Source organism: Aphelocoma coerulescens, chromosome 10 (assembly GCF_041296385.1).
Source record: "Aphelocoma coerulescens isolate FSJ_1873_10779 chromosome 10, UR_Acoe_1.0, whole genome shotgun sequence".
NCBI classification, from domain to species: Eukaryota; Metazoa; Chordata; class Aves; order Passeriformes; family Corvidae; genus Aphelocoma; species Aphelocoma coerulescens.
Genome location: NC_091024.1, coordinates 11,787,046 through 11,811,916, shown reverse-complemented (window position 1 = coordinate 11,811,916; position 24,871 = coordinate 11,787,046). Strand labels below are relative to the sequence as shown.

The window sequence follows — 24,871 nt, the reverse complement described above, 5'->3', positions numbered from 1 at the left end:
TCTTTCATCTAAAAAGCAGGAAATTAAAGATTCTGTGCCATATTACAGAGACACAATTAATAATATGTGAAAGCAGCACAAGATTTCCACAGAGCCAACTGAAGCAAGTAATAATTATAAAACTTTCTTGTGTTGTCTTTTCGGTTTAGATGCTAAAATAAATCAAGAGATGTAATTCAAACCATTAATTGTACACAAGAAATGTGCAATATGGCTTAATTATGGAATTGCAAATTTGTAGAGGCAAAAACAGGAAAAAAAAAAACAACCCCACAACATTGCCATGTTAATAAAAATTCTTCCATTCTACAAGGTTTAACAGCCCTGTCAGCCCTCTGTCAAAAACCACTATTTCTAATAAGAAATTAGTCTTGCCTGAACAGAAGACTGTACCAACTAATTATTTCCAAATCCATTCAGTTAAACACTGAAAATTCCTCAGCAAACACACTTTAATTGTGTTAGATTTAAGCTGCTTGTAAATGTTCATATATGGGCACACAGCTGCTTCTATGAAATGGATTTAAAAATTGTTCTAGGCTGTTTAAAAACTGTATTTAAGGGGTGTGGAAGCACAACACTGACAGAGGCAGCTCTGATGGCCCCAAAAGTCTGCCTGGAAAACTCCGAACCTCACAAAGCTCTGAGAGCATTGAAATAGTGATTAAAAAAACCTTATTTTCCTGCACCCCTTCAGAACAACTTTTTCTGTGTATTGAGGCCTCTTTAAGGTGAGTAACAATCAATAAGTAAATTATACACCCCAACTCCTATGCTAAATAAACAGCTGGGCAGGAAATGCCACCAAGAGCCACCAAAACTTTGTTCAACTTGCAATAATTCTATGAAATGAATGTATCTGAGAGAAACCAGCCTGGCAGGGAGTGGAGGGAAGGAGGGAGGGAAATCCTCCCATCATTGTGCTGTTCCCAAAGTGTTTGCAGCAGCTCCATCCCATTTCCATGCTCAAACATCCCACAGACCCCTGGGTGACCTGAGCTTAAAGGATTATTCTAAATTTCAATGGATTACACGTGTATGGGGATTTTCTACTATCACAACAGAGATCATGAACAATAAAATACTACAACTTGTAGGCATTGCTCAAGTGGGTTTATGTAAGGGATGGCTTCTGTTTTATCTTACACAACTGAAAAGCCTCTAAATATGAGGAGAAAAATCAGGAAACAGCAGCTGCAAGAGGAACTCCATCAAATCTGTTCTCTGGAGGAGCACGGGTGAGAAAGCAGAAAATGTGAAAGCTCTGCTTAAATGACAGTGTAAATATTGAACCCACAGCTCTCATGTTTCACTTAGAACTTGTTTTATCTCAGTATGACAACATGAAGTTACCCAGAATTAACACCAAGTGCTTAAATAGTCCAGTGACAGGAGGAATCCAGACAGCTTGATGACAAAAAAATAAGCTTATTGTAATTCATTTAGTGGGGTCTTAAAAATAAATCTAGTTACTGGTAACTTACAGGCCTACAAAGCTGATATACAGAGAACTTATTTGAAGTGACATCATGAAGAACAGCTCTGAGCACCCAGTGTAGGAAAGGAATCAAGGAAATGACCTGAAGCAGTGCTGCTTCCATGGATCCCACACCTGCAGGGACCAGGACTGAATCCCTGCTGCACAGTTTAGTGCCCACAAAAGCTCCTCCAAAGAACAGAATTAGAGCAGCTGAAAGTGAGGAAATGCATCATTTAATGTGCAAGGCATCGCTCTGAGCATCAGCCTCCTGATTCCAACAGCTTATTCCAGGGTGAGGGACAGGATATTTGGAGAGGGACAGGATATTTGGAGAGGGACAGGATTTTGGGTGACTCTGCACCACAGCTTCTCTGAAAAAGGAGGATGAAAATAACCTTGCACACTAGCCTGAAATGCTGCAAGGCTACACTCATCTGTATTCACTGGGATGCTAAATTAACAAAAATCAGCTTAAACATCACCTAAAAATATAAAATAAAACCCTGCTGGCCTCAAAGATAATTTTACGGGGCTTTCTTAACATCAAACAGCTCATGGGACCTTGAAAAAGAACAGCCTTCCTGCACAGCTAATTCAGTTCCCATGGATGCAAGATCTGGGGTGTGCACCTGGTTTTGGGACTGGTTCACAAAGGTGGTTCTGCAGTTCCAGCAGGACAGCACTTCCCATCAAACTCCTTGAGACACAGGCACAAGGAGTGGGATGGAGCCTGGTGTGCTCCAGACAGCCCCTCATGGAGTATTCAGAGCCTGAGAAAATTCCTGTATCTTCTGTTTAGGGAGACAGGGAGATAAGTGGGGGCTGACTGGATTACTGCTGTTCAGTAATTTACCTCAGTAGGGAACACCTGAACTCTCCACAGTCTCTTTAATTGCTCCTCCAACACACAAACCCTCTGTAATTGCCCTCCAGGTGAGAGGAATCACCCTGAGGACAGAAGGACAACGGAGGACTGGGTCAGCCCCATTCCTGCCCTTCCCACCAGGCTCCCAGCCTCAGGTGGTGACAGAGCCACCACTCTTGAGTGGATTGGAGCCTTATTTCATTTATCTCCTGTATTTATCTGACCAATTAAGTGCATGTGCATTCTCTGATGGCACCTCCTGAAACACAACCACTAACACCTCGATGCAACAGCCTAACAGGGAATAACTGAAAATTATCATCACAAGCACAGATGTGACAGGATAAAAACACTGGGCCAGGTAGCCCAGAGCAGCTGTGGCCACCCCTGGAATGTCCCAGGCCAGGCTGGATGGGGCTTGGGCAACCTGGGATAGTGGAAGGTGTCCCTGCCCATGGCACGGGTGGAATGGGATGGGCTTTAAGGTCCCTTCCAACCCAAACCATTCTCCAATTCTATCATTACTGAACATGAATATGACAGAAACTTTTAACAAAACCAGCAAGGTATGATCCTGTCGTGGTCCCTCTGCCTATTCTGCAACAGATCCCTCCTTAAAAACATCTCAGCAGTGAAAAACAATGAGCTGTAACATGTTTCAAGCTCAAAATTTGCCCTCCTTCCTCATCTTTTCACTTCTCTCACACTCATGAGCTCTCAGGAAGCTTCACTGCAACGTGACTCAAGGTTACTACAAGTGTAACTCAATATCCTCTGTCATCCATTGACCACGATTTCTCTACTTCTAAATAACCAACCTAAATTGACAATCATTCTAGAATGGCAAAGGATAGTCCAAGCATCAGTGGTTATTTCACTTTATTTGGGGGAAAAAATGGAAAACATGAAGCAGAGTGTGGAGGAAACCAGACTCATTTGCCCCATTTTAGTTTAAGGGCAGAGTGGGTCACCCGGGGCTTGTTGTGCAACCAAAGGAAACTCACAGCAGCCACAAGGGGAAACTGCCCCTTCCACAAACCTCCCTGGTCTGTCAAAAGCTCTGCTCCTCCCTCTACAGAAAGTCTTGGATAATGTTGGAAGAATGAAACCTGGAGTTTCTGTCATCTGCTCCAGTTACCTGTGCAACTTTCTAGGCCCAACACGGAACATTTTCCAGCAAATCAACCCCTTAATCCCCACATATCTTTCCCAGAGAATGCAACATATTGAAAGGCATCTACAACATCTCTCTCCAATATTAATAACCAAAGTAAAAATTAAACATGTGCCTGATGGGTGGTATGGGAAGATTTTCTTTAGAGAAACAGGGGCACACAGAGTCCCAGCATGGATGTGTTGGGGAGGAAGGGTGAGGGTGTGCTGCAGAAAGTATGACCTGCATACAAGCACTGGACTTTTCTTTAGCCTAAGGATGCAGTCAAGAAGAAGTGGGATAAATACCCATTCCCATTTCTGAATAAACGGAGCATCCTAACTGGACAAAAAACACAGCAGGAGGACAAGGGAGACACAACAGAGGGAGGAGCTGAGGCAAGGGAGACACAACAGAGCCCCAGCACGGGAAACACCACCAAGAGCAGGTGCGGCCCCAGCCTAGGTGCAGAGCCCGTTACTCTGCCCGAGCAGGGAATATTCATTCCCAAAGCACAACTTTTTCCATCGCCCTAGAGCCGTGCCTCGAACACCCCAAGGCGCGGAGGCGGGGATGCCCTGACCTGGAGGTGTCCCTGCCCACGGCCGGGGGGCGGACTCGGGGACCTCTAAAGGTTCCTTCCAGCCCTAACCACACCACGATGCTCAGGACCGGCGGGGATCGCCCCAGCCCGGTTCCTCCGGACCGCACTCCGGCCCCGCTCCCGAAACCTCGGCAACACCGGCGCTGGCCGGGACGGGCATTTTTGTCAGTCCCTACCAAAATACTTCCTCATTAAAACTTTCGTGCGCGGACACGCCAAAACCACCTCCCGCCTTCCAGGAAGGGATTTGGGCACCCCTTTCCGCACGGAGCGGGGGGACGGTGGCATCCCCCGCATCCCCTGGGCTGGGAGGGGGGTCCCCGTCGCATCCCCCGGGCTGGGAGAGGGTCCCGGCCCCCGGTGGGGCTCACTCACCAGCACATCCCTGAAGAGCAGCTGGGGCGCGGAGTGCACGGTCCAGTCCACGGCGGCTCCGTCGGGGATCTTGATGCGGATGACGAGCGCCTGGCTGTCCATGGCGCCGGAGGGGCCGCAGAGCAGCCAGAGCATCCCCGCCCCGCGGGCTCACATGCTGCGGCCGCCGGGCCGGGCCGAGCCTAGCCGGGCCGGGCCAGGCCGGGCCGGGCACAGCCTGCACCACCCTCCCGCAGGAAGGAGCCGCTGCCCCGGAACCAAAACGGAGCCCCGGGAGGAGGGGATGTGCGGCAGCAGCAGCAGGAGGAGGAGGAGGAGGAGGAGGAGGAAGGGGAGGCGGCGCCATGGTTCGGGAGGAGGCGGCCCCGGGCTGCGTCCCCGCCCCGGCAGCACCAGCGCTCCGCGTTTAATTGTTTTCATCTTATTGTGCCTTGTGTTCTGACGGGAAAAGCGCAGCTAAATGGCGAATCAAGCCGAGCCAGGCTGGGGTTCCTGTTAAGAGCAGCGCAGAGTCCCCAGCGCTGCCGGTGGTCACGGTTCAGAGGGAGGGGCTGGGGCTGCTCCGGCCGCAGCCGATCCCGGAGGGCCCGTGGGGTTCTGTCCGGGTTATCCCATCACACACAAATACAAACACATGGGCCGTGCCAGTCTGCCCTGGGATAACCTGCCCAGGGAGGTGGGGAAGTCTCTGGTCCTGGAAGTGTTCCAGAGGCGTCCGGATGTGACACTCGGGGACGCGGCTGGGGGGGATTATAGTGGTGTTGGCTGAGGGTTGGACTCGGTGACCTCGGAGGTCTTTCCCAGCCTCGGTGATTCCGTCCGTGCCCAGCTCGCCCGCTCTGCCCGTCTCTGCCTCGGTGTCCCTGCAGAGCAAACCGGGAATGGGCACTGGGAATGGGCTCTGTGACAGCCCAACATCTGTATGAACAGGTGAAGGGGCTTGGAGCAGTTGTGCCAACAGCTGTCACACGCTTCACCCTTCCTTCACATTCCAGATCTCGGGTACTGTTGTCCAGGTACAATTCTTTTCACCACCGAGTCACTCCACGTCTGTCAGTGATGCAGCTGAAATCAGCCCACTCCAAACCACGATCCATCTTTCTGACCAAAGAAAAGCCCCATCCACCTCCGCAGGAAAGAACGAGTTTTGACAGCTCTGCAATCCCCAGCCACCAAACACCAAATTCAGGTTTTAAAACAAGCTTTTCACCGGCACAAGTTACAGGGAAAGCTCTCTGCTCCCCACAGCTCTGCAGCATGAAACAATCCACTTCTTTTTTTTTTTTTTTCTCTAAGAGAAGAGCATTAATCTCAATTGTGGGCTATTGATCTGTGCATTTTATCACACTCTTTCACATTATCATCTCTGACAAGCTCGACTATTTGACTTATATTATCAATTTGGGGGGGGGGGGGGAATGGAAGGTATATTTAATTCCTGAAACGTCTTCAAGCTTCCTCATATTCGAATTCTACTTTGTTTGAGCTTTAGGAAAAAAAAAATTCAATGGCCATTAACAGAGATAAATTCTCTCTCTGTTCAATAACTTTATAATTTAGTTCCTATACTAAAAATTAATAGAGCCCCAGCTCCTAAGGATCTAAGGGACTGATGGTGCCCACACAGACGTCTTTCTGTTCAAATGAACCTTTTACCTGCAGTCCCTGTGTACCTTTCAGTCAGCTCCATTTCAATCAGATTCATTTTCTATTAAATTTTAAAGAATAGGATACAAAATGATAGAATTTCTATAGACCTGCAATTTTTCTAAAATGTCTTTTTCATTTACAAGACTATGGGGAAAACCAACTCAATTTGCCAAATTTGCATAAATATTATGTCGATTTTCCAGGGCTAATCATAACCTTAATCCCCCATTCTGATTTGTGTAATCAAACTTGAAGGGGTTTTATATCTTAAGGAGTACAGCACATCAAGCACATGTTTAGTGATACAGGTTTGATTTTGCCATAGACTTCTTTAAAACCCAAGTTTAATCACAAATTTCCATTCTAAACACACCATCTGAAACAAATAGTTGATATTTATTTTATCATCCTGCAGAAGTTCTGCTATGAGATGTCACCAACATTTATTTTTATATATTATTCCTTAATGTTGGGGGAAATTTTGTGTGGCAAGAACACAATCTATGATTTTTTAATACGTACCATAAAATATTTCTGAAATTCTGTATTTGAGTAGCCCAAGAATCTCCCCTTAAAAAGTTTCTGCCACAGTCTAAGGATTCCAGAATCTCCATTAAAAAGTCATGAAGCAGCCTGATTTTCCCCACTAAATGCAGATGACATGATATTTATAACCACATCTCCAAAGTCATTGTTTACCCACAAGGAAACACCATCCAAAATCTGCAAAAGAACAATGTATCAATTATTTAATTACAGGATGGTGAAGCCCAGGACTTCTCCAAATTCTGTTTTTATTTGTGAGGGGGAAACATCCTCCCTTGGTGGCTCCAAGCAGCTGCCACTTGCAGTGTGCTGCTGCTCTCTGCTGCTTTCCAGCGCCGCTGGAGAGGACGGAGAGCATCCGGAGGTGGCCACGGCAAGGAAATAAACATTTATTTCCAGGGAAAAGCAAGAGTGCTGACACAGGAGGGGAGGAAAATCATTAGACTCGCCACGCCGTGGAATCTCGCAGGAGTCCCCGTGAACATGGAAAATGCTGCCTTCCACTGATTGCCTGCACCGTGCTCAGCAGGAGAATTTGCAGGGCCCTCCAAAAGTAAGGAAAGAAGTTATTGTTTAATTCCCACTGCAAAGGAAGCTGCCCAACACAAGCAATTTTCTATCTTTGCTCTGTCACAAACATCCTATAATGGAGTTTTGAGTCCCTCTACCAGAACTCTGTAAAAAGAGGAGGGAGGAAAACAGGAGCTCACTCCCCTGGCCCTACTCTTGAATATTCCTGTCCCAGCATGTGGATTCAGGAGGTTTTCCCTGCCGTGAAGAAGGAGGTGGGAGCTCATTCTCAGGAGTGGATCAGGTGAAAATGCCCTGCCAGGAGTTGCAGTGAATTAAAACCAGCATTAGGATCCAACCCCAAATTCCTCTAGTCCTGCACTCATCCCCTTGGACAAAAGGGCACAAGGAACAAGAAGGATGCTGACAGAGACAGAAAGTGCTGTGATTTCATTCTGGATCTTACTCAGCACCTCCATTAACCTCCCTACTACTAGCATTTTTCCAGCTATGACCTAGGAATAAGATGTATTTCTTATGTAACAGGCTGAAGAGTTAAATAGTTTCCATTTAACTATTAAAATATTTTGGAATACTGTGTTACCAGTGCTGTGCCATGTCACCTGTAATTTGCACCCAGAGTATAAAACACATGGGGAGGAATCAGGATCTCTGTGCCAGCCCTTGGGTCACTAAATTCAATTTATCATCCCTGCTTCCTCCCTACACCAGTTTCTAGGTTGGAATTATAAATAACAAAGGACAAACTCTGTTTCCTACAGAAAATGGCACCTGATGGTTGTTTTAGGAGCACACATTTTCCTGTCTTTTTGAAAAGATATTAATACCTAACTTTCTATGTTGATAAATAACACATCATGGTGAAATTCACATTTTTTTCCTTCCAGTTGCCTGTGAGTGCAGCAAACTGAATTCCCTCAGGCTCAAGAAAAATAGGTCAACAGTGTCCAGGCTTTCTAAACATATTCTTCCCTGAAATGCATCTCCTGGAAAGACTCACCAAGTGCACCATGTATTGATTAAGATTCCTTAAAAGTGGCATTAAAACTTCCACCAAACTTCCCACTGCTCCTCCCAATCACTCTGCAGTTCCTCTGGAAGAAGAAAGGGCTGCTTGGGACCCAAATATCAGGAAATAAATTCATCTTATCTTCAGTTCACAGGGAAATTCACTGGCCTCAAAGAGATCTTTTAAAGCTCTTTTTCACAGAAAACTCATCTTGGACTGAAAAAAACTGTAACAACAGTAAACTTGATATAGGCTGAATTAGTAAATGCTTAGTTCTTACTTTAAATTATGAAAATATTTTGAAATAAAGCAGGTTATATGATGCACAATGACAAGGTAACTCCAGCAGTTGGGCTGTGCGTGGTTAATGATGCTCCTGTACCTCTTCAGACCAGCTCCAGGGGCTGCATAATTGTTTTTCTGTCAACCTATAAATTCTTGAGTAACAACAAAATTATTGTGATTTTTCTTACTAAATAATTAATATCTCACAAAGTACATAAGCAGGCCCATGAATCACTGAGCATGTAACAATCATATCTAATGGCACTTCTTCTTTTAAGGAAGAAGCCAGGTTTGACTTTGTAATCTTGTTCAAAAATCAGTGTTATAATCTGGTATTTACGTTTTAAACTTGAAAGTTTCCTTGATCAGAGTTTTTGTCTGAAGGGCTGCTTTTAATCATGTTTGCCACTTTTAATTCTATTAGGATTATTAATATCACTGCAAGTAATAAATTAGTTTTATAATGAACTAGAACAGGGCTCATAAACTGTGCTTAAAGTGATGCAATTGCTTTTAAAATCACCCTAGGTTGGTTGTATTCTACTTTTTAGGACATAAATGAAAAACCAACATCTTATTCTTCTCTAGAAAGAAAATAAACCTTTTAAGCAAACTTGGGAGTATATTAGTAACAATTTTTATTCTATATCCCCTGGCTGCAATGCTGAAGCTGCCATTTTTTTCTTAGATGTATTTAAACTGAAAAATACAGCCCAAAATTGAAATCATGACTTCTATTTCCAGAAACAGGGAAAGAAATCAAGATAACTCTCAGAATTATTAACTTACTTTTTGTAGTGAACATGATTAAGGGGTTACAGCAAAAGCCAATTTAAATTAAATGGCCAAAGTAAATAATACATGAAGCAAAATCCCCTTTGTTTCAGGAAAAGTTGCTCTAAACCAGAGGCCTAAGGGCATTCAACTATTAAAAAATACCTAAATTTCATTCAATAATAATTACATACATCAGGGAGATCTATAATTATGGTTTGTGAAGAGATTTAGGTCAACACACAAGGTAAGGTGAGGACAGATCTAAATTCTGCCCAAGTCAATGGAAGGTCAGCAGGAGAAAAGCTCTGGATATTGCTCCAGGGAAAGAGAGGGGAGGAAGAAGGGAGCACAGAAGCTGATTTTTCGGACAACATAAGAGTACTAATCATAAATATTTAGGAATTCCAATCCTAACTAATACCTCAACCCAGTATTAATTTACAGTGGGAACTTTGTGTTGAACTGACCCCTCCTGAGGGTTTAGCAAGTCGTCCATCAACTGGTGATAAAAAAGTGACGCTAGATCTAAAAAAAAATTAAATAAAATGAGCTGTCTGGACCATGTTTGCATCACCAGTCCCAAAACTTCAAGAAAACAAACAAACCCACCAATGCTGAACCACAATTTGGAGGAGACAACAGCAGAAAAGGGCATTTCTTAGGGTAACTCATTAGCGCTGTGGAGTCCCTGGCGAAACATTTTATCAACCATACAAAAAGGTCTAAAAGTGAAATATAGTAATTAAGGGCTGGGTTTTATCGATTGTGTGGCTTAAGTAATTTTTCAGAACACACGTAAGATTTAATAAGTAGTTAAAGATCCTGACTTGGCTACTGCCATTAGCATGTAATTGAAACGGTAAAAAAGATCAGCTGAACGTATGTTGATTACCACCTTATCTTTGAAAGGCAATTAAGCACCTCAATCATTGCAACAAGATTTGATTGTGCAGCCTTTATTGGACATTGATCTTTCAGCAAAGCAGCTGCATTTTCCATTAATTTACAGTAGCACAGTTTAACAGGGATACCTGAGCCCGCTGACCCGGGTGAGGGGTGACACCAGGAGCTCCTCCAGGTTAAGGTGCCCCCAATAATCATTATTGTTTAAAGAGATGCTACAAGGAGGAGCCACCTGATCCTCGGGGTTTCGTTTCTCTGAAGTAGTTAAGGGAGGTGAAACAAAGCTCTGGGCTTTTTTTAACATCATCTCTCCCTCATTTAAACATCAGCCTTGGACACAGCAAGGAGATAATTAAGGCAAGGTTTACAAGGGGAATTAAACTTTATTTCAAATGGGAGACGGTGCAAATCAAATCTGTCAAAAGTCAGAAGGGTCATTTTGTGGATCAATTATTCCTGAGTGTTAAAGAAATTTTTGAGACAGAGTGGTACAAATGTTTCTGGCCCTCAATATCTTACATTCAGGCCAAAAAAACCCAGATGGTAAGAAGCTGGTATTTACAGGAAAACAAGAGTGAAAGTCAGATGAAACATTTTATCTTTGAGAACAAGCAACTGGGTTTATATTCATACATGAAAACTATTTCATTGTGATTTAATAACTCAAGGTTTACCCCTTACAAACAGCCCATTTTCCCTCTGAAGTACTGCAAGAGCTCCTACACAAGCCTTAATGAAAGGAATGAGTGATCCCATATTTGCACTCTGCCCTCAGACATCTCCTAGTTCATCCTTTAGCACCATCAACTTCGTAAGAGCAAGAGGTCTATTGATTTTCATGTAATACAAGAAAATATTACATTTGCTTAATTGTTACACAGTGAGATCATTGAACAAGAGATCAGGGCTCTATTTAATGCTGCAAGCAGCACAGAATTGCAGCAATCAATAGGGTAGTTTGTCAGAGATGTTCTCTAAGGAGACTTGCCCATCACTGTATGGACAGGGGGTGTGTTGCCTGCATTTATTGGAAAACAGGTAAGCAAAGTCAGCAGTGCCCATTATCAGAAATCAAACAAGCTGCAGTGAGTGGAGCTGCAGCACCAATGAAGAGCTGTATTTATAGTCTGGTAATTAAAAACCATTTTATCAACCTTGTGTTGAGCCTAAACCTTTACAGCCAGGTATTGATGAGCTCTGTGGCAATGAATGAGCAGTATTTGACTTTAAACTTATGAGCTGCAGTTATTTTACAGGGCAAATCAGCTCTAGAAAAACGTTAACTGCAATTTTTCTTATTAATGAGGGTTGTTGTAATGCCATCTCTTCATCTTTGAGACATTTAACTTGTGTCAAGAATATTCTCCAAAACTTAACAGCGCAAGCACTTCTTTGATTCAAGTGTTTAGTGCTGCTTTCAGAAAAGCCACATGGATTGCTTCATTAAGTGGGAAACACTTCTATTATCTGGAATTAAGTTAAAAAGTATTTAAATGACATTATACTGTAGTCATAGCTTGATAATCATTTACTGAGGAAAAGTGATTACCCTTCAAAACCAGCCCCTACCCATTTTACATTTATTTTTTGACTTCTGAAAACTGGAATGACCACCTTCCATCACCAGATGTGAGATCTGGAACTGACAGCATTAATTGCTGGCACTAAATCCAAGCACCAGCATTAGATCCTGTACAAGTCTTCCTGTTTCCATTAATTCCATATTTCCACTATACAAATAGTTCCCCAAAAGCTTTTGCTTTGCCCAGGTTTCCAACTGAAGTCATTTTGTCATTGTTTGTGCCTAAAAGCTGTGCTCGGTTACAGCTGGAGAAATCAGTTATTTTGCATCAAAAAAATGAGATACTCTTGTGGTATTCTTCTCATTCTCTTCATTAATTAACAATACCAGCAATTTGTGAATTAGCACAGGGGACTAAATCTTCTACATCACTTAGGTTATGTACTTACCTATAAAGCCACCAAAAGAAAAATAATAACACACATCTGGAGCTCAAGAACTGCAAAAGATACAAGCATCAAGTGTATTTTGGATATTTTATTTAAATATAATTTAAAGAAATGTGATACAGCCATTTTGCACTTCTCAGGGTGGGTTTTTTTCCCAAAGGTTCTTCCAGGTGATTGTGAACAGTCAGTGCCATGGACTCACTCAGACACAGTTACAACTGTGACAATCAATGCATTATGAAACATCTGGACAGGATCTAAACCTGAGCAGCTTAATCTTTTCAGAGACATTCTGAAAATGTCAGTGCATTCAGTTTCCTTGCCCACAGGCTACAATTCAGTTCTCTACGTTGATAAATGTATATCTTTAAATTACCACAAGTTTGTCCAGCAGCACCAGTCCCTGACTTCCAGACATACCCTCAGAAATACTAATTCCTCTCCCAAAGCTGCTCATTCCTCAACTTTACAGACCTCTGCAAAAATAAATCTCTCATGACCAAAAAGTCCATGAAGCCTCCTGAAACAGCACACTGAATATGAGAACACACTGTAAAAACCAAGTCTTTTTGGTTGTTTTTAGTCAAAGGCAGCAGATATTTGTAGCAGCTGTAACACAGAACCCACCAGAGGACAGGTACTCGAGGGCCTGAGTTCAGTACATGGCTCCTTCATCTTCTTTATTTAGAAAATAAATAGTGACTGGGCCATGGCTCGTGTGAACAGTCTCTGTGACACGGGCAAAGAACCAGGAGCCAATTCCATACAGTAAAGTTGGGATGCCTAAGGAAAGATAAAAGCACGTTACACACACAGAGAGTAAGCCAGGGAAATCCAAACTGCAAATTAATAGTGAGGAATGATGACTCCAAAATGAAATGAGAGGGAAAGCACTCCTGTAAAAGCTGCCTTAGAAGTATTTTGTCTTTATTTAAATGCAGTTATCAGTGCTTAACACCTTTCCTGTGACATGAGGCAGGAAGCAGCAATATGCAGGAATTATTACAAAAAGAAAACAGGATAACAACATGAAAGAAGTGAAACATTGCCATGTACACATGATTTCTACTGATTAAATATATATATATCTCCAAATACTAAACCCAAACTCCCTGCACATCCACTTAGTTATTGGAGTCTATGTCAGAGCACAAATAAGAAACAAAATAGGCAGTGAATCCATAGATCAACATGAAGCTGCTCTGGGAAAATGAGATCAGCAGTCAAGACTACCAACTCCAACAGAACTGCAATGGGCAAAAGGTATATATATGAAGTGACATTTTTTAGCACTGTCAATTTATCCATTTATTACAGACAATATTCTATTTATTGTAGAGGGAAAACCAGAAATGGATTTAGGCCCTGAATTCAGAAACACCAAATTTAAAGTGCTTTGAAGCTATCCAAGTGCTTAAGCAGGATTCTGAAAGAAGTGAATTGCCTTTTTAATCATGTTTTTTCATCATTTAAATATGAAACATGAAGGGTAGTTCTGAGAAAGACAAAAGCGTGACTGGGTGGGAGGAAAAAGAAAATCAGATTTAAATGTGCTGTGAAGAAATCAGTCTTTGTGATTATATTTTCTTACTATGTCAGTCTGGAAAGATCAGAAAATTAAGGCTAGCTGACATGTTTTGAATAAAAGTCACTGAAGACTTGTGAAGAAAAGGAGATTTTTAAAAATTAAATATGAAAACAAAGAAGGTATGAAATGTTATGCCACTGTTGCTGCCAGCATTCAAATAAGCATTGAATCTGCAGCCAAAGTTTTGAAATAATGTATTTCAAAACTTAACTATCTCTACTTTTATATTAATAAGGTACTGATGAAGCGTTTTTATAAGGATTTATATTCCAGCATCACATTAGGATCAAAGCAGTCTGACCATTCCTTCATCAGACACTGCCTGAAACAGAGTTTCGCTTCAGAATTGCTTAGAGGACAAAAGTTCATCCACGGCATTCGGATTTCCAGCTGGAAAATGCTCCCTAGCAAAGGCGTGAGCCGCTTAAATACCAAGCGTTTGATTTGTCGCTGTCACAAGTGGTCAGAGAAACACGAACTCGGTCAAGCCCCCCCGCGAGGGTCGATTTACGGCTCTACCCCTTCCCTGGGGTTACAGCTCGGGAATTCCTGGCCCGAGCAGGAGAAGGAGAGGGGACGGGGCGGAGTAGAGAGAGAGAGGGAAGAGAGAGAACGAAGGAGAGAAGGGGAGAGAAAGGAGGAAAGCGAGAAGGAAGAAGAGGGCGACAGGGAAAGAGAGGAGGAGGAGAGAGATAAGAGGAAGGAGAGAGGGAGAGAGGAAGAAGGGGAAAGAGAAGGAGACGGAGAGGGCGCGGAGCGGAGCTGCCCGGTCCGAGCTGCCGTCCCGGCCCCACCGGCGCTGCCCCTCAGGCCGCCGCTGCCCCTCAGGCCGCCGCTGCCCCTCAGGCCGCCGCTGCCCCTCAGGCCGCCGCCTCCGGCGCTCGCTGCCCCGCCGGCCCCGCCCGCCCCTCACGGCGCCGTCCCGGGCCGGACTCACCGGCGTTGAGCACCTTGAGGGCGGTGAAGGCGGCGTTCTGCAGCGCCAGGTCCTGCGGCGCGGCGCGGGAGCAGTGGTACTTGATGAAGGGGAAGCAGCCGGTGCGCAGCACCAGGTAGTTGGCGCCGTCCACGGGCCAGTTGAAGTGCGAGAGGCCGAACTGGTCGTTGCGCACCGCGCTGTACTTGACGCAGAACGAGGTCCAGTGGGGCAGGCGGCGCTGCCGCAGGTGCTGGCTCAGCACCTCGGAGGCGGCGGGACGGGCCGGGGCCGGGCCCCGCCACAGCAGCAGCGCCACGGCCGCCTCGTGCAGCCGCCGCAGCAGCGCCCGCATCCCGCGGGGCACCGCGCCTGCGCCCGCACCGCGCCTGCGCCGCCGGGGGGTGGGAACAGAGCGGGTCAACGGCCCGGGAATGGAACGGGAATCGCCCGCGGAACGGAGCGGGAATGGAGCGGGACAGTGGCCCCACGGTTCGGGGAGGACATTGAGGGGCTGGAGCGTGTCCAGGGAAGGGAACGGAGCTGGGGAAGGGTCTGGAGCACCAGGAGAGCTGGGAAGGGGCTCAGCCTGGAGAAAAGGAGGCTCAGGGGGGACCTTGTGGCTCTGCACAAGTCCCTGACAGGAGGGGGCAGCCGGGGGGGTCGGGCTCTGCTCCCCGGGAAAAGGGACAGGAGGAGAGGGAACGGCTGTGCCAGGGGAAGGCCAGGTTGGACATCGGCGGGAATTTCTTCCCAGAAAGGCTGATTAGACATTGGAAGGGGCTGCCCAGGGAGGTTTGCAGTCCCCGTCCCTGCAGGTGTCCAAGGAATTCCTGGACGTGGCGCTCAGCGCTCTGGGCTGGTGACAAGGTGGGCATTGGGCACAGCTTGGACTCGATGACCTTGGAGGGCTTTTCCAACCTCAGTGATTCTGTGACCGATGTGCCAAGGCCATGCCAGAGCTGTCCGTGCTGAGGGGATGGGTCACCCTGAGACCTGCACGGAGTGAGGGATGAGTGGGTGTATCACAAAAAAAGTCGGCAATCACATTTTTAGAAAGGTTTTGTTGACACTGATGTGCTGATAGCAGTACCTGCAGCATCAACCTGCGCTCAGGAGAAAGTGTATCCGGCTGCATTGGGTTTACGTGGCAGAGTTCCCTAAAAATCATCCTTTCAAGTGTCAAACCCTTTCAAGAGAAGTATTTTAAAATCACAGCCTATATTCCATTTTCTAAGGAAAAGCTAAGGTTTTGAACCATTAAACATTCTATTTGAGAGGAGGAAAAAAGACCGTACAGAAAACTGAGAAATGGAAACAGATTTTTCCTTTCAATAATTGCAAGCAATATCTCAAACTCAGCAATCTTAAACCATTGAGCTGTCCAGTATGAACGTGCTAATTAATCAATTACTGCCCAACAATGTGCCCTGTTTATTTACTGTACTACATGTGTGTTGAACAAGTAATTATTAATCATCACCAGCAACAAATTTCCCCTTCAAGTTCACCTCCCTCTAATTAATAGAGCATATAGTTTAGCTTTAATATCTTTCTTTATTAGTGGTAACAGTGGCTGAGGATAGAAAAGCTGGAATCTGGTACTGTGGTGAAGGGTTGAAATAAAGTATCGAACCTTAAGAGTGATACTCTGCCGTTGTATTTCATTAACTACATTAATGAAGGTTGTCAATGACTATAATTCCTAATCTTTTGTTCTTCATCAATATAACAAAATCTGCAGTCTAAAATGAAATACAGAGGATCTGTACAATGTCTCAGATCTACAGTATCCCATTGTTAGATGGATTTGATAGTAAGTAATCACCATGAAATGTTAAGGACAGCCTTAGAAATCCAGGGATTTGTTACCTTAACCCAGAGGGAAGGTGGTAAATTTTCCTGAACTTGAGATACTGGAGATCTTCCAGGAAACAGGGAGGGCAAATATTTCATTTCAGGAGACATCAGGAAGTGGTTGTGTTGATGAGCTACTTTCTTTTTTTTTTGCTCTGTGCTCAGAGTTGTCATTCTAAATAGGGAAATGTGGGCTAAAAGCTTTTTTTTTTTTCTTTTATCCAGAGCTTTAAGCCCAACTACCTAAACCAGGAAACCCAGTTTCCAGCATCATCAACTCCAGGTAGCTCTTTCAGGAGAATGACCTGAAGTACTTTGTGCTACGCTAAATTCTTGCTGAAACAAAATCCACAAAGTACTGCCAGTTAAACAAACATCTCCATTTCCAGCTCTGACTCCTGGGGAGCACAAATCCTTTCTTTTAATTGTCTGCATCCTCCGCAGTTGATGCCAAATCTGCTGTCCCTCACCTCCTTCCATGAGCATTCTGCCACACCCTGCCGCTGAGGAACCAGCTCCAGCTTTTGTCCAAGTCTGGCAGTTTTTGGGGCAGTTTCTGATGAGAAGCCACACCTGGGTCACCTTTAATCTTTTGCTTCACACTTGTTCTGTTTTCTTCCCATCCAGCTCATGCTCTGAAATTCAAGCTGCAGTTCAACAACTCTATTACTCCTTTAATGAGTGGGAATAAATAATCCAGTAGTGTGAACAGAATGATATTCCTGACTTTTTAACAATATTATAATTTCATTTTTAATCTGCAGCATTGCTAAAAGCCCTACATTTTTGGCACCAGCAGCATGGGAGCGGAATGTGAGAGACTGCAAAGCAGTTTCAATCCTTCCATCAGCTCAAGGCTCAGAAGTGTTAGTAGTAATTAAAAACTTTTTTTTCCCCCCTCAAAATACATTTCACACTTTGCACATGCTGAGAAATCTCTCTCACCATGGGAACTTTCAGGTCACTTGTTTCCTGCAAAAACAGGTACAGTTTTCTTTTGTCAGGGTAGAACAAAGCCATAAGGAAGTGCAGGTTTCATTTCCTCCTAGGACACCGCAGTCTATTAAGTGCCAGTGAACTAATGAGCCTCTCAGACCTTATGTTGTTCTGGCTTGGATCAAGGCTTCCTTTTCCTTAACCCTTTGGAAACCAGCTCAAGTGCAGCCATTGGCTAAATTCCACCTTGGGAAAATCTACATGGGCTCTGGGATATTCAAATCCAACACAATATCAATGTAAAACAGCAATAAAACCAGGAATTAAAAATACTCCTTTGGATTTTTATTTGAAGCAGAAATCAGAATTTATGCAAATGTTCTCATCTGCAATTAATTAATTCTGTGACCAAAGTAGAAGAGAAAAAGGCTCCACAAAAAATAATGTCTGATGTTGAGGGATCAAAGATTTGGCATTGGAAAAACTGGGTGCTGATCTCATGCAATTGCTTAGTCTCATTTAATATTTGTGTTAAAACTGCCTTTGCCTTAATTTTTGGGAAGTAATCCCAAGGATACTTGCCATTCCTAGGATAATAGTCTCCATTCACTGAGATCTGCTCTTCCATAGTAAAATGTAGAATGTGTTGTCTGTTGGGATATTAAAGATTTGATGGATAAAGGTAATTTTACAAATATAATGTTTTCTTTTAACAACAAAGCACAGCAATTGTGACCAAAAGAGTCACCAGTATCCAAAATACAGATGGACAGACCTGCAAAAGTCATGGAATTCTGGGAATCACAGTGCAAGTAGGATTCTTTTGATGAATTAGTGCCATTAATTTTCTTTTTGATAATTTGAAAATGACCACAAAAGAACTGCTGCAGAAGTCTTTAGATAATAGAAAAAGCAGCATAACAATACAGAGAGTTCTGCAGAGGAACATGGGTTGCTGGGATTACTGATAAAATGGTGTTTAAATTAAGATGGCATTTATAGGCAGGAGAACCATGGGATATTTTGGGTTGGAAGGGACCTTAAGGCCCATCCCATTCCACCCCCTGCTATGGGCAGGGACACCTTCCCTATCCCAGGTGGCTCCAAGCCCCATCCAGCCTGGCCTTGGACACATCCAGGGGCAGCCACAGCTTCTCTGGGCAGCCTGTGCCAGGGCCTCCCCACCCTCACAGGGAAGGATTTTTTTCCCAATATCTAAACTATTCCTAATCTCCTTCAGTTTGAAGCCGCTCCCCCCTGTCCTGTCACTCCAGATTTTCCTGAGTAGTCTCTCTCCATCTTTCCTCTGGGCCCCTTATGGTAGTGGAAGGCCACAATGAGGTCACCCCAAAGCTTCTCTTCTCCAGGCTGACCAATCCCAACTCTCCCAGCCTTTCCTCCCAGCAGAGTGGCTCCATCCCTCTGATCATTCTGGTGGCCTCTGGACTCCCTTCAGCAGGTCTAACACTGGACCTCCTTTCCTGCCAGGAGCCTGTATTTCAGAACACAGCCCGTTGGAAAGGGAATTTGGGCTCTCAGGGCTCTTTTCAGTAGATCTGACCTCCTGCTCTGAGTCAGTGATAAAGGCAGCATGACCCCATTAATAAGATTTTTAACCCAGATGCTGAACTTCAGGAATGGCAACAGGGACATGAGGAGCATCAGGATGATCCTGTGCTTTTCAACAAGAAAGATGGGATGTTCCAAATGCCACACTCAGGAATCACAGAGATGTTCTGTCTCAGTTAATGTTACTTCACACATCAACTCGGAAGGAAAACCAAACCTGTTCTTACAGGTGAGGAAGCATTTCCAGAAGCATAAGGAATGAGGCACTTAAACAATTTCTGTTAACTATTCTTTCAGAGCATCTGCTTCCCAAGGTTGCTCTTCTTCCAATTTCAGTTTGTTTTCTGCTGTAACTCCTAGAATTGCTTCAATATCCTGAATTGCCATCTGTAACAGATTCAAGGAATACAAGTTATTTAATGGGCATTATAATGGAATCTAGCAGCCAGGGTGCACAGCTGGCAGTGCCTGCCTTAAACAGGTAACAGGGTTACACGGGACAGGATGCACCAATTAAATTTACTTTTACTTTGGGGACACTTGGGGGAATTATTAGTAAATATGAAAAAATCTCAGGTAAATAAAAATACAATTTGTACTCCTAATTAACTAACAGGTGTTTTATTTCACATATGTTAACTCGCAATGAAGAAAAGTTCTCTTTTATATTTTTCTTCAATTGTTGCTTTTCATTCCCTCATACTGAAAAAAATGGGGATTTTTTTTGTTGTTTGTTCTGTAACATGTTGAAATTTAATTATGTCTTCCCCAAAATCTGTCATTTCACACTCTACTTGTCAGGGGAAAATCTACTCAGAGTGGAAAGAATCTGCTATAAATTATGTGACATGACTTAAGATACAAATCTAACACAGTGTTCCCCTTCACCTTTCACAAAACACTTAGAGACAGGATCTTGGAAAGTTTTTATAAAGTTAAAGGTGATGTAGCTCAGCAAAGGAAGTCCCTGTGGGAAGCTGAGCAATTCTCTGGAATTAAAAAGCAGCTTTGTAAGGAGTGCTTGTTCCAGGGCACGGGGTTGGATTCATTATTGCTTTCCTGGCTCCTTTGGCAGTGGGGTCATCACAGAGGAGCTCTGGAGGAAAGGTGGGGGAACCTCCCCAGAGTGAGCAGCCCCTGTGCTTTGTCCTGCCTCCCCCTCTCCACCCCAGAGCATCCACAGATGGGGACATTCAAAGAGCAGAGAAAATTGGGAACAAATCCACTTGGGAAATGGATGGCGGGGTGAGGGATGGGAACGAATGGATTAAGTACTCAGTGGCTGCCTGCTTAAAAGAAATCAGTGTTAATAATCTAAGCAGCTATTATTAACTGAGAAATTTGTTTCTAATTTAAGATTCTTACCTTGATGGTGTCCCTTTAAAATAAAGCAGGCAATTGTGACAGAACTGTGTGAGGCAGTGCCAACAGCTCCTTTGCTCTTCCAAAGGACACTCAGGAGCATTAGATTACAAATAATTTCACGCTCAAGGATGTCTCTTTTCAAAGAAAAAGTTTCAAACTTAAATTTAACTAACGGGTTCCGTGGGAGACCGACTACACTGACCCAGACACTGTAAACCACACACAGCCAGTGATAAAAAAGGAATGGTTTAGCACTTGTTTATGATCCAGCATGAGGTATTTGCAGGCCTTGTACAGAAATTAACCAGGATCGTTAGTTAATTAACACCTCACCTTAAAATTGGTCTCGCCTTGCATATTAGGTGCTGATATTTCTTGATGGATGATGAAGAGATTGCGAGCAAAGGTCAGGAGGACCCCCTGGAGATCCTCTCCGATTGTTCTGTTAATGATATCCAAACAAATGAGTTTACCAATGATTCCCTTCACATGCTTAAAAACAATCGCCCTCTCATTTGTGCCTGCCTGGTGATGGAATTTAATGAGGATTTTCAATCTCACAAGGTGAAAATCTTCAGGGAGATATGAAAGATGAGGCTCCATTTTAACTTGTCAACAGAAAGGATTTGTGTAATAAATAATTTTTATTAATCAACTTAGCAGAAGTAAGCAGAGAGGTTTCAGCTACTCCAAGTAAAAGGTTACTGCTGAGGTAGGACTGAGGCAGCAGAACCCTCCAATCACCCACATTAGTTGGCAAAAACTGTTGCTTCAGCCCAAAATTTGGGAAAGAAATTTCAGCAGTATCAACGTTCCTTAGATTGTTACAGCTTTTGAGGCTTTGGTTTCCCAGTGGTCCATACAGACTCTCCCATCCCTTATGGAACAGGGAATTACACTGAGGAATAATGTATCTCATTTAACTAGAATTGACCACAGATCTCTGATGTAATAAAATGAATAATTCTCAAAGATGTTTCAGGTATTTCAATTATTTTATAAGCTCCAGCTGTTATAATCTTGAAAATATTTCCCAATTAATTAATTATGAAATTGCACTGAAAATGTGATGGTAGAGAACAGGAATCCTCTTTGCGGCAAGTTAAGTTATTTTCTTCTTGTCCTACTACCAAAAACATGGAAATCGGATTTCTCCTTCCTGCAGAGGCTTTTTCAGTGCTGGGAGATCATTAAGAGATCCCATTTTTGCCCTCCCTCTCCTCTTTAGTCTTTCCATGTCAGTCATGCTCTCCAGAACTCTAAACATTTTCATTGCCTCCCTCTCATAGAACAGCAGGATTTCTTCCAACATCTCCCAGGAGACACTGTTCACCTTTTTCCATAGGATCATGACATCATGGCTTGCAGGCAGTTTGACTCACAGATCCTGTTCCCAAAACCTCCTTGTTCCTCATATTCATTACTGCTCTCTAAATGTAATTTCTTACATCTGATTCCAACCAAATCTAATTCTATTTCTCATATTGTTTCTTCAATTTGTGGAGATCATTTTGAATTCTATTCCTGCCCTCCAGAACACTTGCAGGCACATCCAGCACTTGAAGAAGCTGTTTTGTTATATCCAGGTCATTAATGAAATAGCTGCAGCATCAAAGGAATACAGAACAGGCTGAGAGCAGAACGCTTCAGCTCCTCACTTATTACATCCTATTTTGGCAGGAAACTTGGGGAAGAACAATATAAAAAGGCATTAAACTTCACCCTCCTTGCCTCATGGAAGTCAGGTTTTTAATAATGTTGCCTGGAAGAGTAAGCCTGTGCTAATCCATGTGAGAGATTGCTCCTGACAGGGAATCCAGCTCTCCTGAAGCCAATTCCAGCAGGTCCTGAGCCTGCAGTGCCACCAGCCTTTGGGCTCAGCACATTCCTGTCCTTCTTTTATTACTGAAACGCTTAAAGCCTCCCTAAAACCCTCCCAAAGGCCAATCTTGGAAGAAGTCAGTGCACTTCTGTGAGCAGGAGGTGACAGCCAGGTGCTCAGGCTGTTCATTCCCTCCCTGGCCTTTATCATTCCCTGAACACCCAGAGTGTTCCCAGCTCTTTGTCACCCTGGGGAAGGGACAGCCCACACTTACATCATTCCCAGTCTGTGTCGCTTCTGGTCTTCATACAATACAAACACTGTTCCCTGTTTTTCCTGTTAAATAAAAGGACAAAGCTGCTTTATTTATTCCTAAAATACTGGTAATGGTAATAAACGTGTTTGTTACACTAACTACACACCCATAGGTAAGAAGGGCTGGTTTGGAATTGTGTGTAAGGAATTATTGCTCAGTTTAAATAGATTATTGCTCTAACCTATTGTTGAGAATACAATAAATACAGCAGAATCTATTCAACAGCAAATATTTGGGTACCAAAGCAGTAAGAAATGGTCAAAAGCATCTTAAAAATTATCTCCTTACACAGTTATTTTTATCAAGAAGTAGATTAACCCCTAGAAGTTTTACACACACTTAACTGGAAAGAAAAATAGGTGGATGTGGCATTTGAGGACATGGTTTAGTGGTGAACATGGGGGTGTTGGGTTGATGGTTGAATAATCTTAAAAGTGTTTTCCAACCCAAACAATTCTATGATTTACATTGCTCTAAGTGGTTTTACCATATTAGAATTTACAAACAAAAATTCTGCAGAGCCTAATAGCACATTTTCTCATCTTTCCTGTTTATACCTGGAGGTCAAATCCAACCCCACGAGCTTTACATGTGTGGAGGAGAAGGTTGTAGGAGATCCCTGAAAGGCTGGAATGCCTCAGCTGGCTGCTGGCCACAGCACACCACGGGCTGCTTGGGGCAGGCTGGAGAGAAAAACACAGGATTCCTCATTTTCACACCAGTTTATATCAGAACCCAATATCTACATGGTAAATGACTGACTTTTCGCAAGGGATGGAGCGACAGGATGGGGGGAATGGCTTCTCACTTCCAGAGGGCAGGGATAGATAGGATATTGGGAAGGAATTGTTCCCTGGGAGGGTGAGGAGGGGCTGGCAGAGGATGCCCAGAGAAGCTGTGGCTGCCCCTGGATCCCTGGAAGTGTCCAAGGCCAGGCTAGACGGGGCTTGGAGCACCCTGGGACAGCAGAAGGTGTCCCTGCCCGTGGCAGGGGGTGGGACGAGATGGGCTTTAAGTTTCCTTCCAACCCAAATCATCTTGGGGATCTGTGATTCTATAAATGACGTTTTGCCAGTGAACTCATGTAAGTGTGGAGGAAGAGTCCATTTGGAGAAATTCCTGTTCCTCACAGGGTCTGCTGGACACAGACATTTCCATAAACCCCTGTATTATAGATCAGATCTACAGAATGGCTCTTTATGAACCACATTTTGGTGTTTTCACAGCTTCAGTGGTCACTGAGCTCTGTGAGGTCACTGTGAATCCAACCCAGCCTTGGACACTTCCAGGGATCCAGGGGCAGCCACAGCTTCTCTGGGCACCCTGTGCCAGGGCCTCCCCACCCTCACAGGGAGGGATTTATTCCCAATATCCCATCTGACCCTGCCCTCTCTCCCCCTTGGATAAAGGCCGGTGCTGCATCAAGTTTAAGCTCTTAGCAGTGCTTAGGCCAGAAGAACAGAGATGTTGCTTTGAGGAGCACTGAGCAGAGCTGTTCTCCTAAATCAGGCCTTTCCTGATGTTAGTTTTAATGCTGGACTGTTCCCTGGGAGCAGGGACACTGCATGTCAAAGCATGAAATTTACAGTATTTTCCCTAAAATGATATTTGTTTTGACATTGACTCATTTAAGTTGACATAGTTGAAATCCTTATCTAATACATCTCTGCCTGAAAATTAATCATGTTTATAATATTCTGAGAATTAATAACACCCATTGCTCAAGTCATTAACTTAAAAAAGGAGCTTCCAAAATCTGTTCTCTGCAGTAGGGGACCACAAATAAATGAATGCTTGATAAAATAATCCAAGCAGCAGTTTAACAAGCGTAAACTTGAATGTGGCTGCAATAACACAGAACTATTGTTTAAGGGTTGGCATCAGGTTGATGAGGTGCTTATTTCAGCTACAAAGCATGCATACACATGCATAATGAACTGCAGGATGAATTATTAATGTGTTGCTTATTTAGCCTCATCTGTCTAGAAGATAATGTATCCTAACTATAATGAGTGATTGGTTTTGTACATAATTACAGGAGCAGCAGTATCTAGGAAATTTGTTCTTTCAAAGAAGGAGTTCTAAAAATAAAATCCTCACACAAACTCCGGGGCTGCTCCATTTTATCAAAATCAACCCTACCAGCATGGAGAATATCTAATCAATTAAAAGGGACAGAATCATTATTAACATCATAATTTTACACAAAGTGTTTTACTTAATCATTCATTACAGATCATGTGCTGTAAAAACATTTGTCTCTTGGTTTGTTTCTTTTTCTCTTTTCCTGGGAGACTGCAGTCGTGTAGTTAACTCTTCAGGAGATAAAAATCTCAGAAATACAGGAAGAATT

The 24,871-nt window shown here is 43.6% G+C and overlaps 3 protein-coding genes across 8 annotated transcripts in view; all 3 read right to left on the bottom strand.

The window, feature by feature from the left end:
- MAP2K5 (mitogen-activated protein kinase kinase 5) overlaps nucleotides 1-4,744 on the bottom strand; it is a 120,036-nt gene extending 115,292 nt beyond the window's left edge. For both annotated transcript variants that reach the window (XM_069025783.1, XM_069025784.1), the window contains exon 1: nucleotides 4,478-4,744. In XM_069025783.1, the coding sequence (XP_068881884.1) occupies nucleotides 4,478-4,612 (135 nt within the window). In that variant the 5' untranslated portion in view covers nucleotides 4,613-4,744. The remainder of the gene's footprint in view (nucleotides 1-4,477) is intronic.
- Nucleotides 4,745-12,206: 7,462 nt separating this feature from the next.
- Nucleotides 12,207-15,020, bottom strand: C10H15orf61 (chromosome 10 C15orf61 homolog). Its single transcript, XM_069025550.1, has 2 exons — nucleotides 14,675-15,020; nucleotides 12,207-12,932 (listed from the first exon to the last, which is right to left on the bottom strand). The coding sequence occupies exons 1-2, from the start codon at nucleotides 15,006-15,008 to the stop codon at nucleotides 12,805-12,807; spliced, it is 462 nt and encodes a 153-aa protein (XP_068881651.1). The 5' UTR covers nucleotides 15,009-15,020; the 3' UTR covers nucleotides 12,207-12,804.
- A 938-nt stretch (nucleotides 15,021-15,958) lies between these two features.
- Nucleotides 15,959-24,871, bottom strand: part of IQCH (IQ motif containing H) — a 67,700-nt gene continuing 58,787 nt past the window's right edge. For all 5 annotated transcript variants that reach the window (XM_069026246.1, XM_069026249.1, XM_069026248.1 and 2 more), the window contains 4 exons: nucleotides 23,076-23,201; nucleotides 22,477-22,538; nucleotides 20,714-20,822; nucleotides 15,959-19,402 (listed from right to left, as the gene is read on the bottom strand). In XM_069026246.1, the coding sequence (XP_068882347.1) occupies nucleotides 19,301-19,402; nucleotides 20,714-20,822; nucleotides 22,477-22,538; nucleotides 23,076-23,201 (399 nt within the window). In that variant the 3' untranslated portion in view covers nucleotides 15,959-19,300. The remainder of the gene's footprint in view (nucleotides 19,403-20,713; nucleotides 20,823-22,476; nucleotides 22,539-23,075; nucleotides 23,202-24,871) is intronic.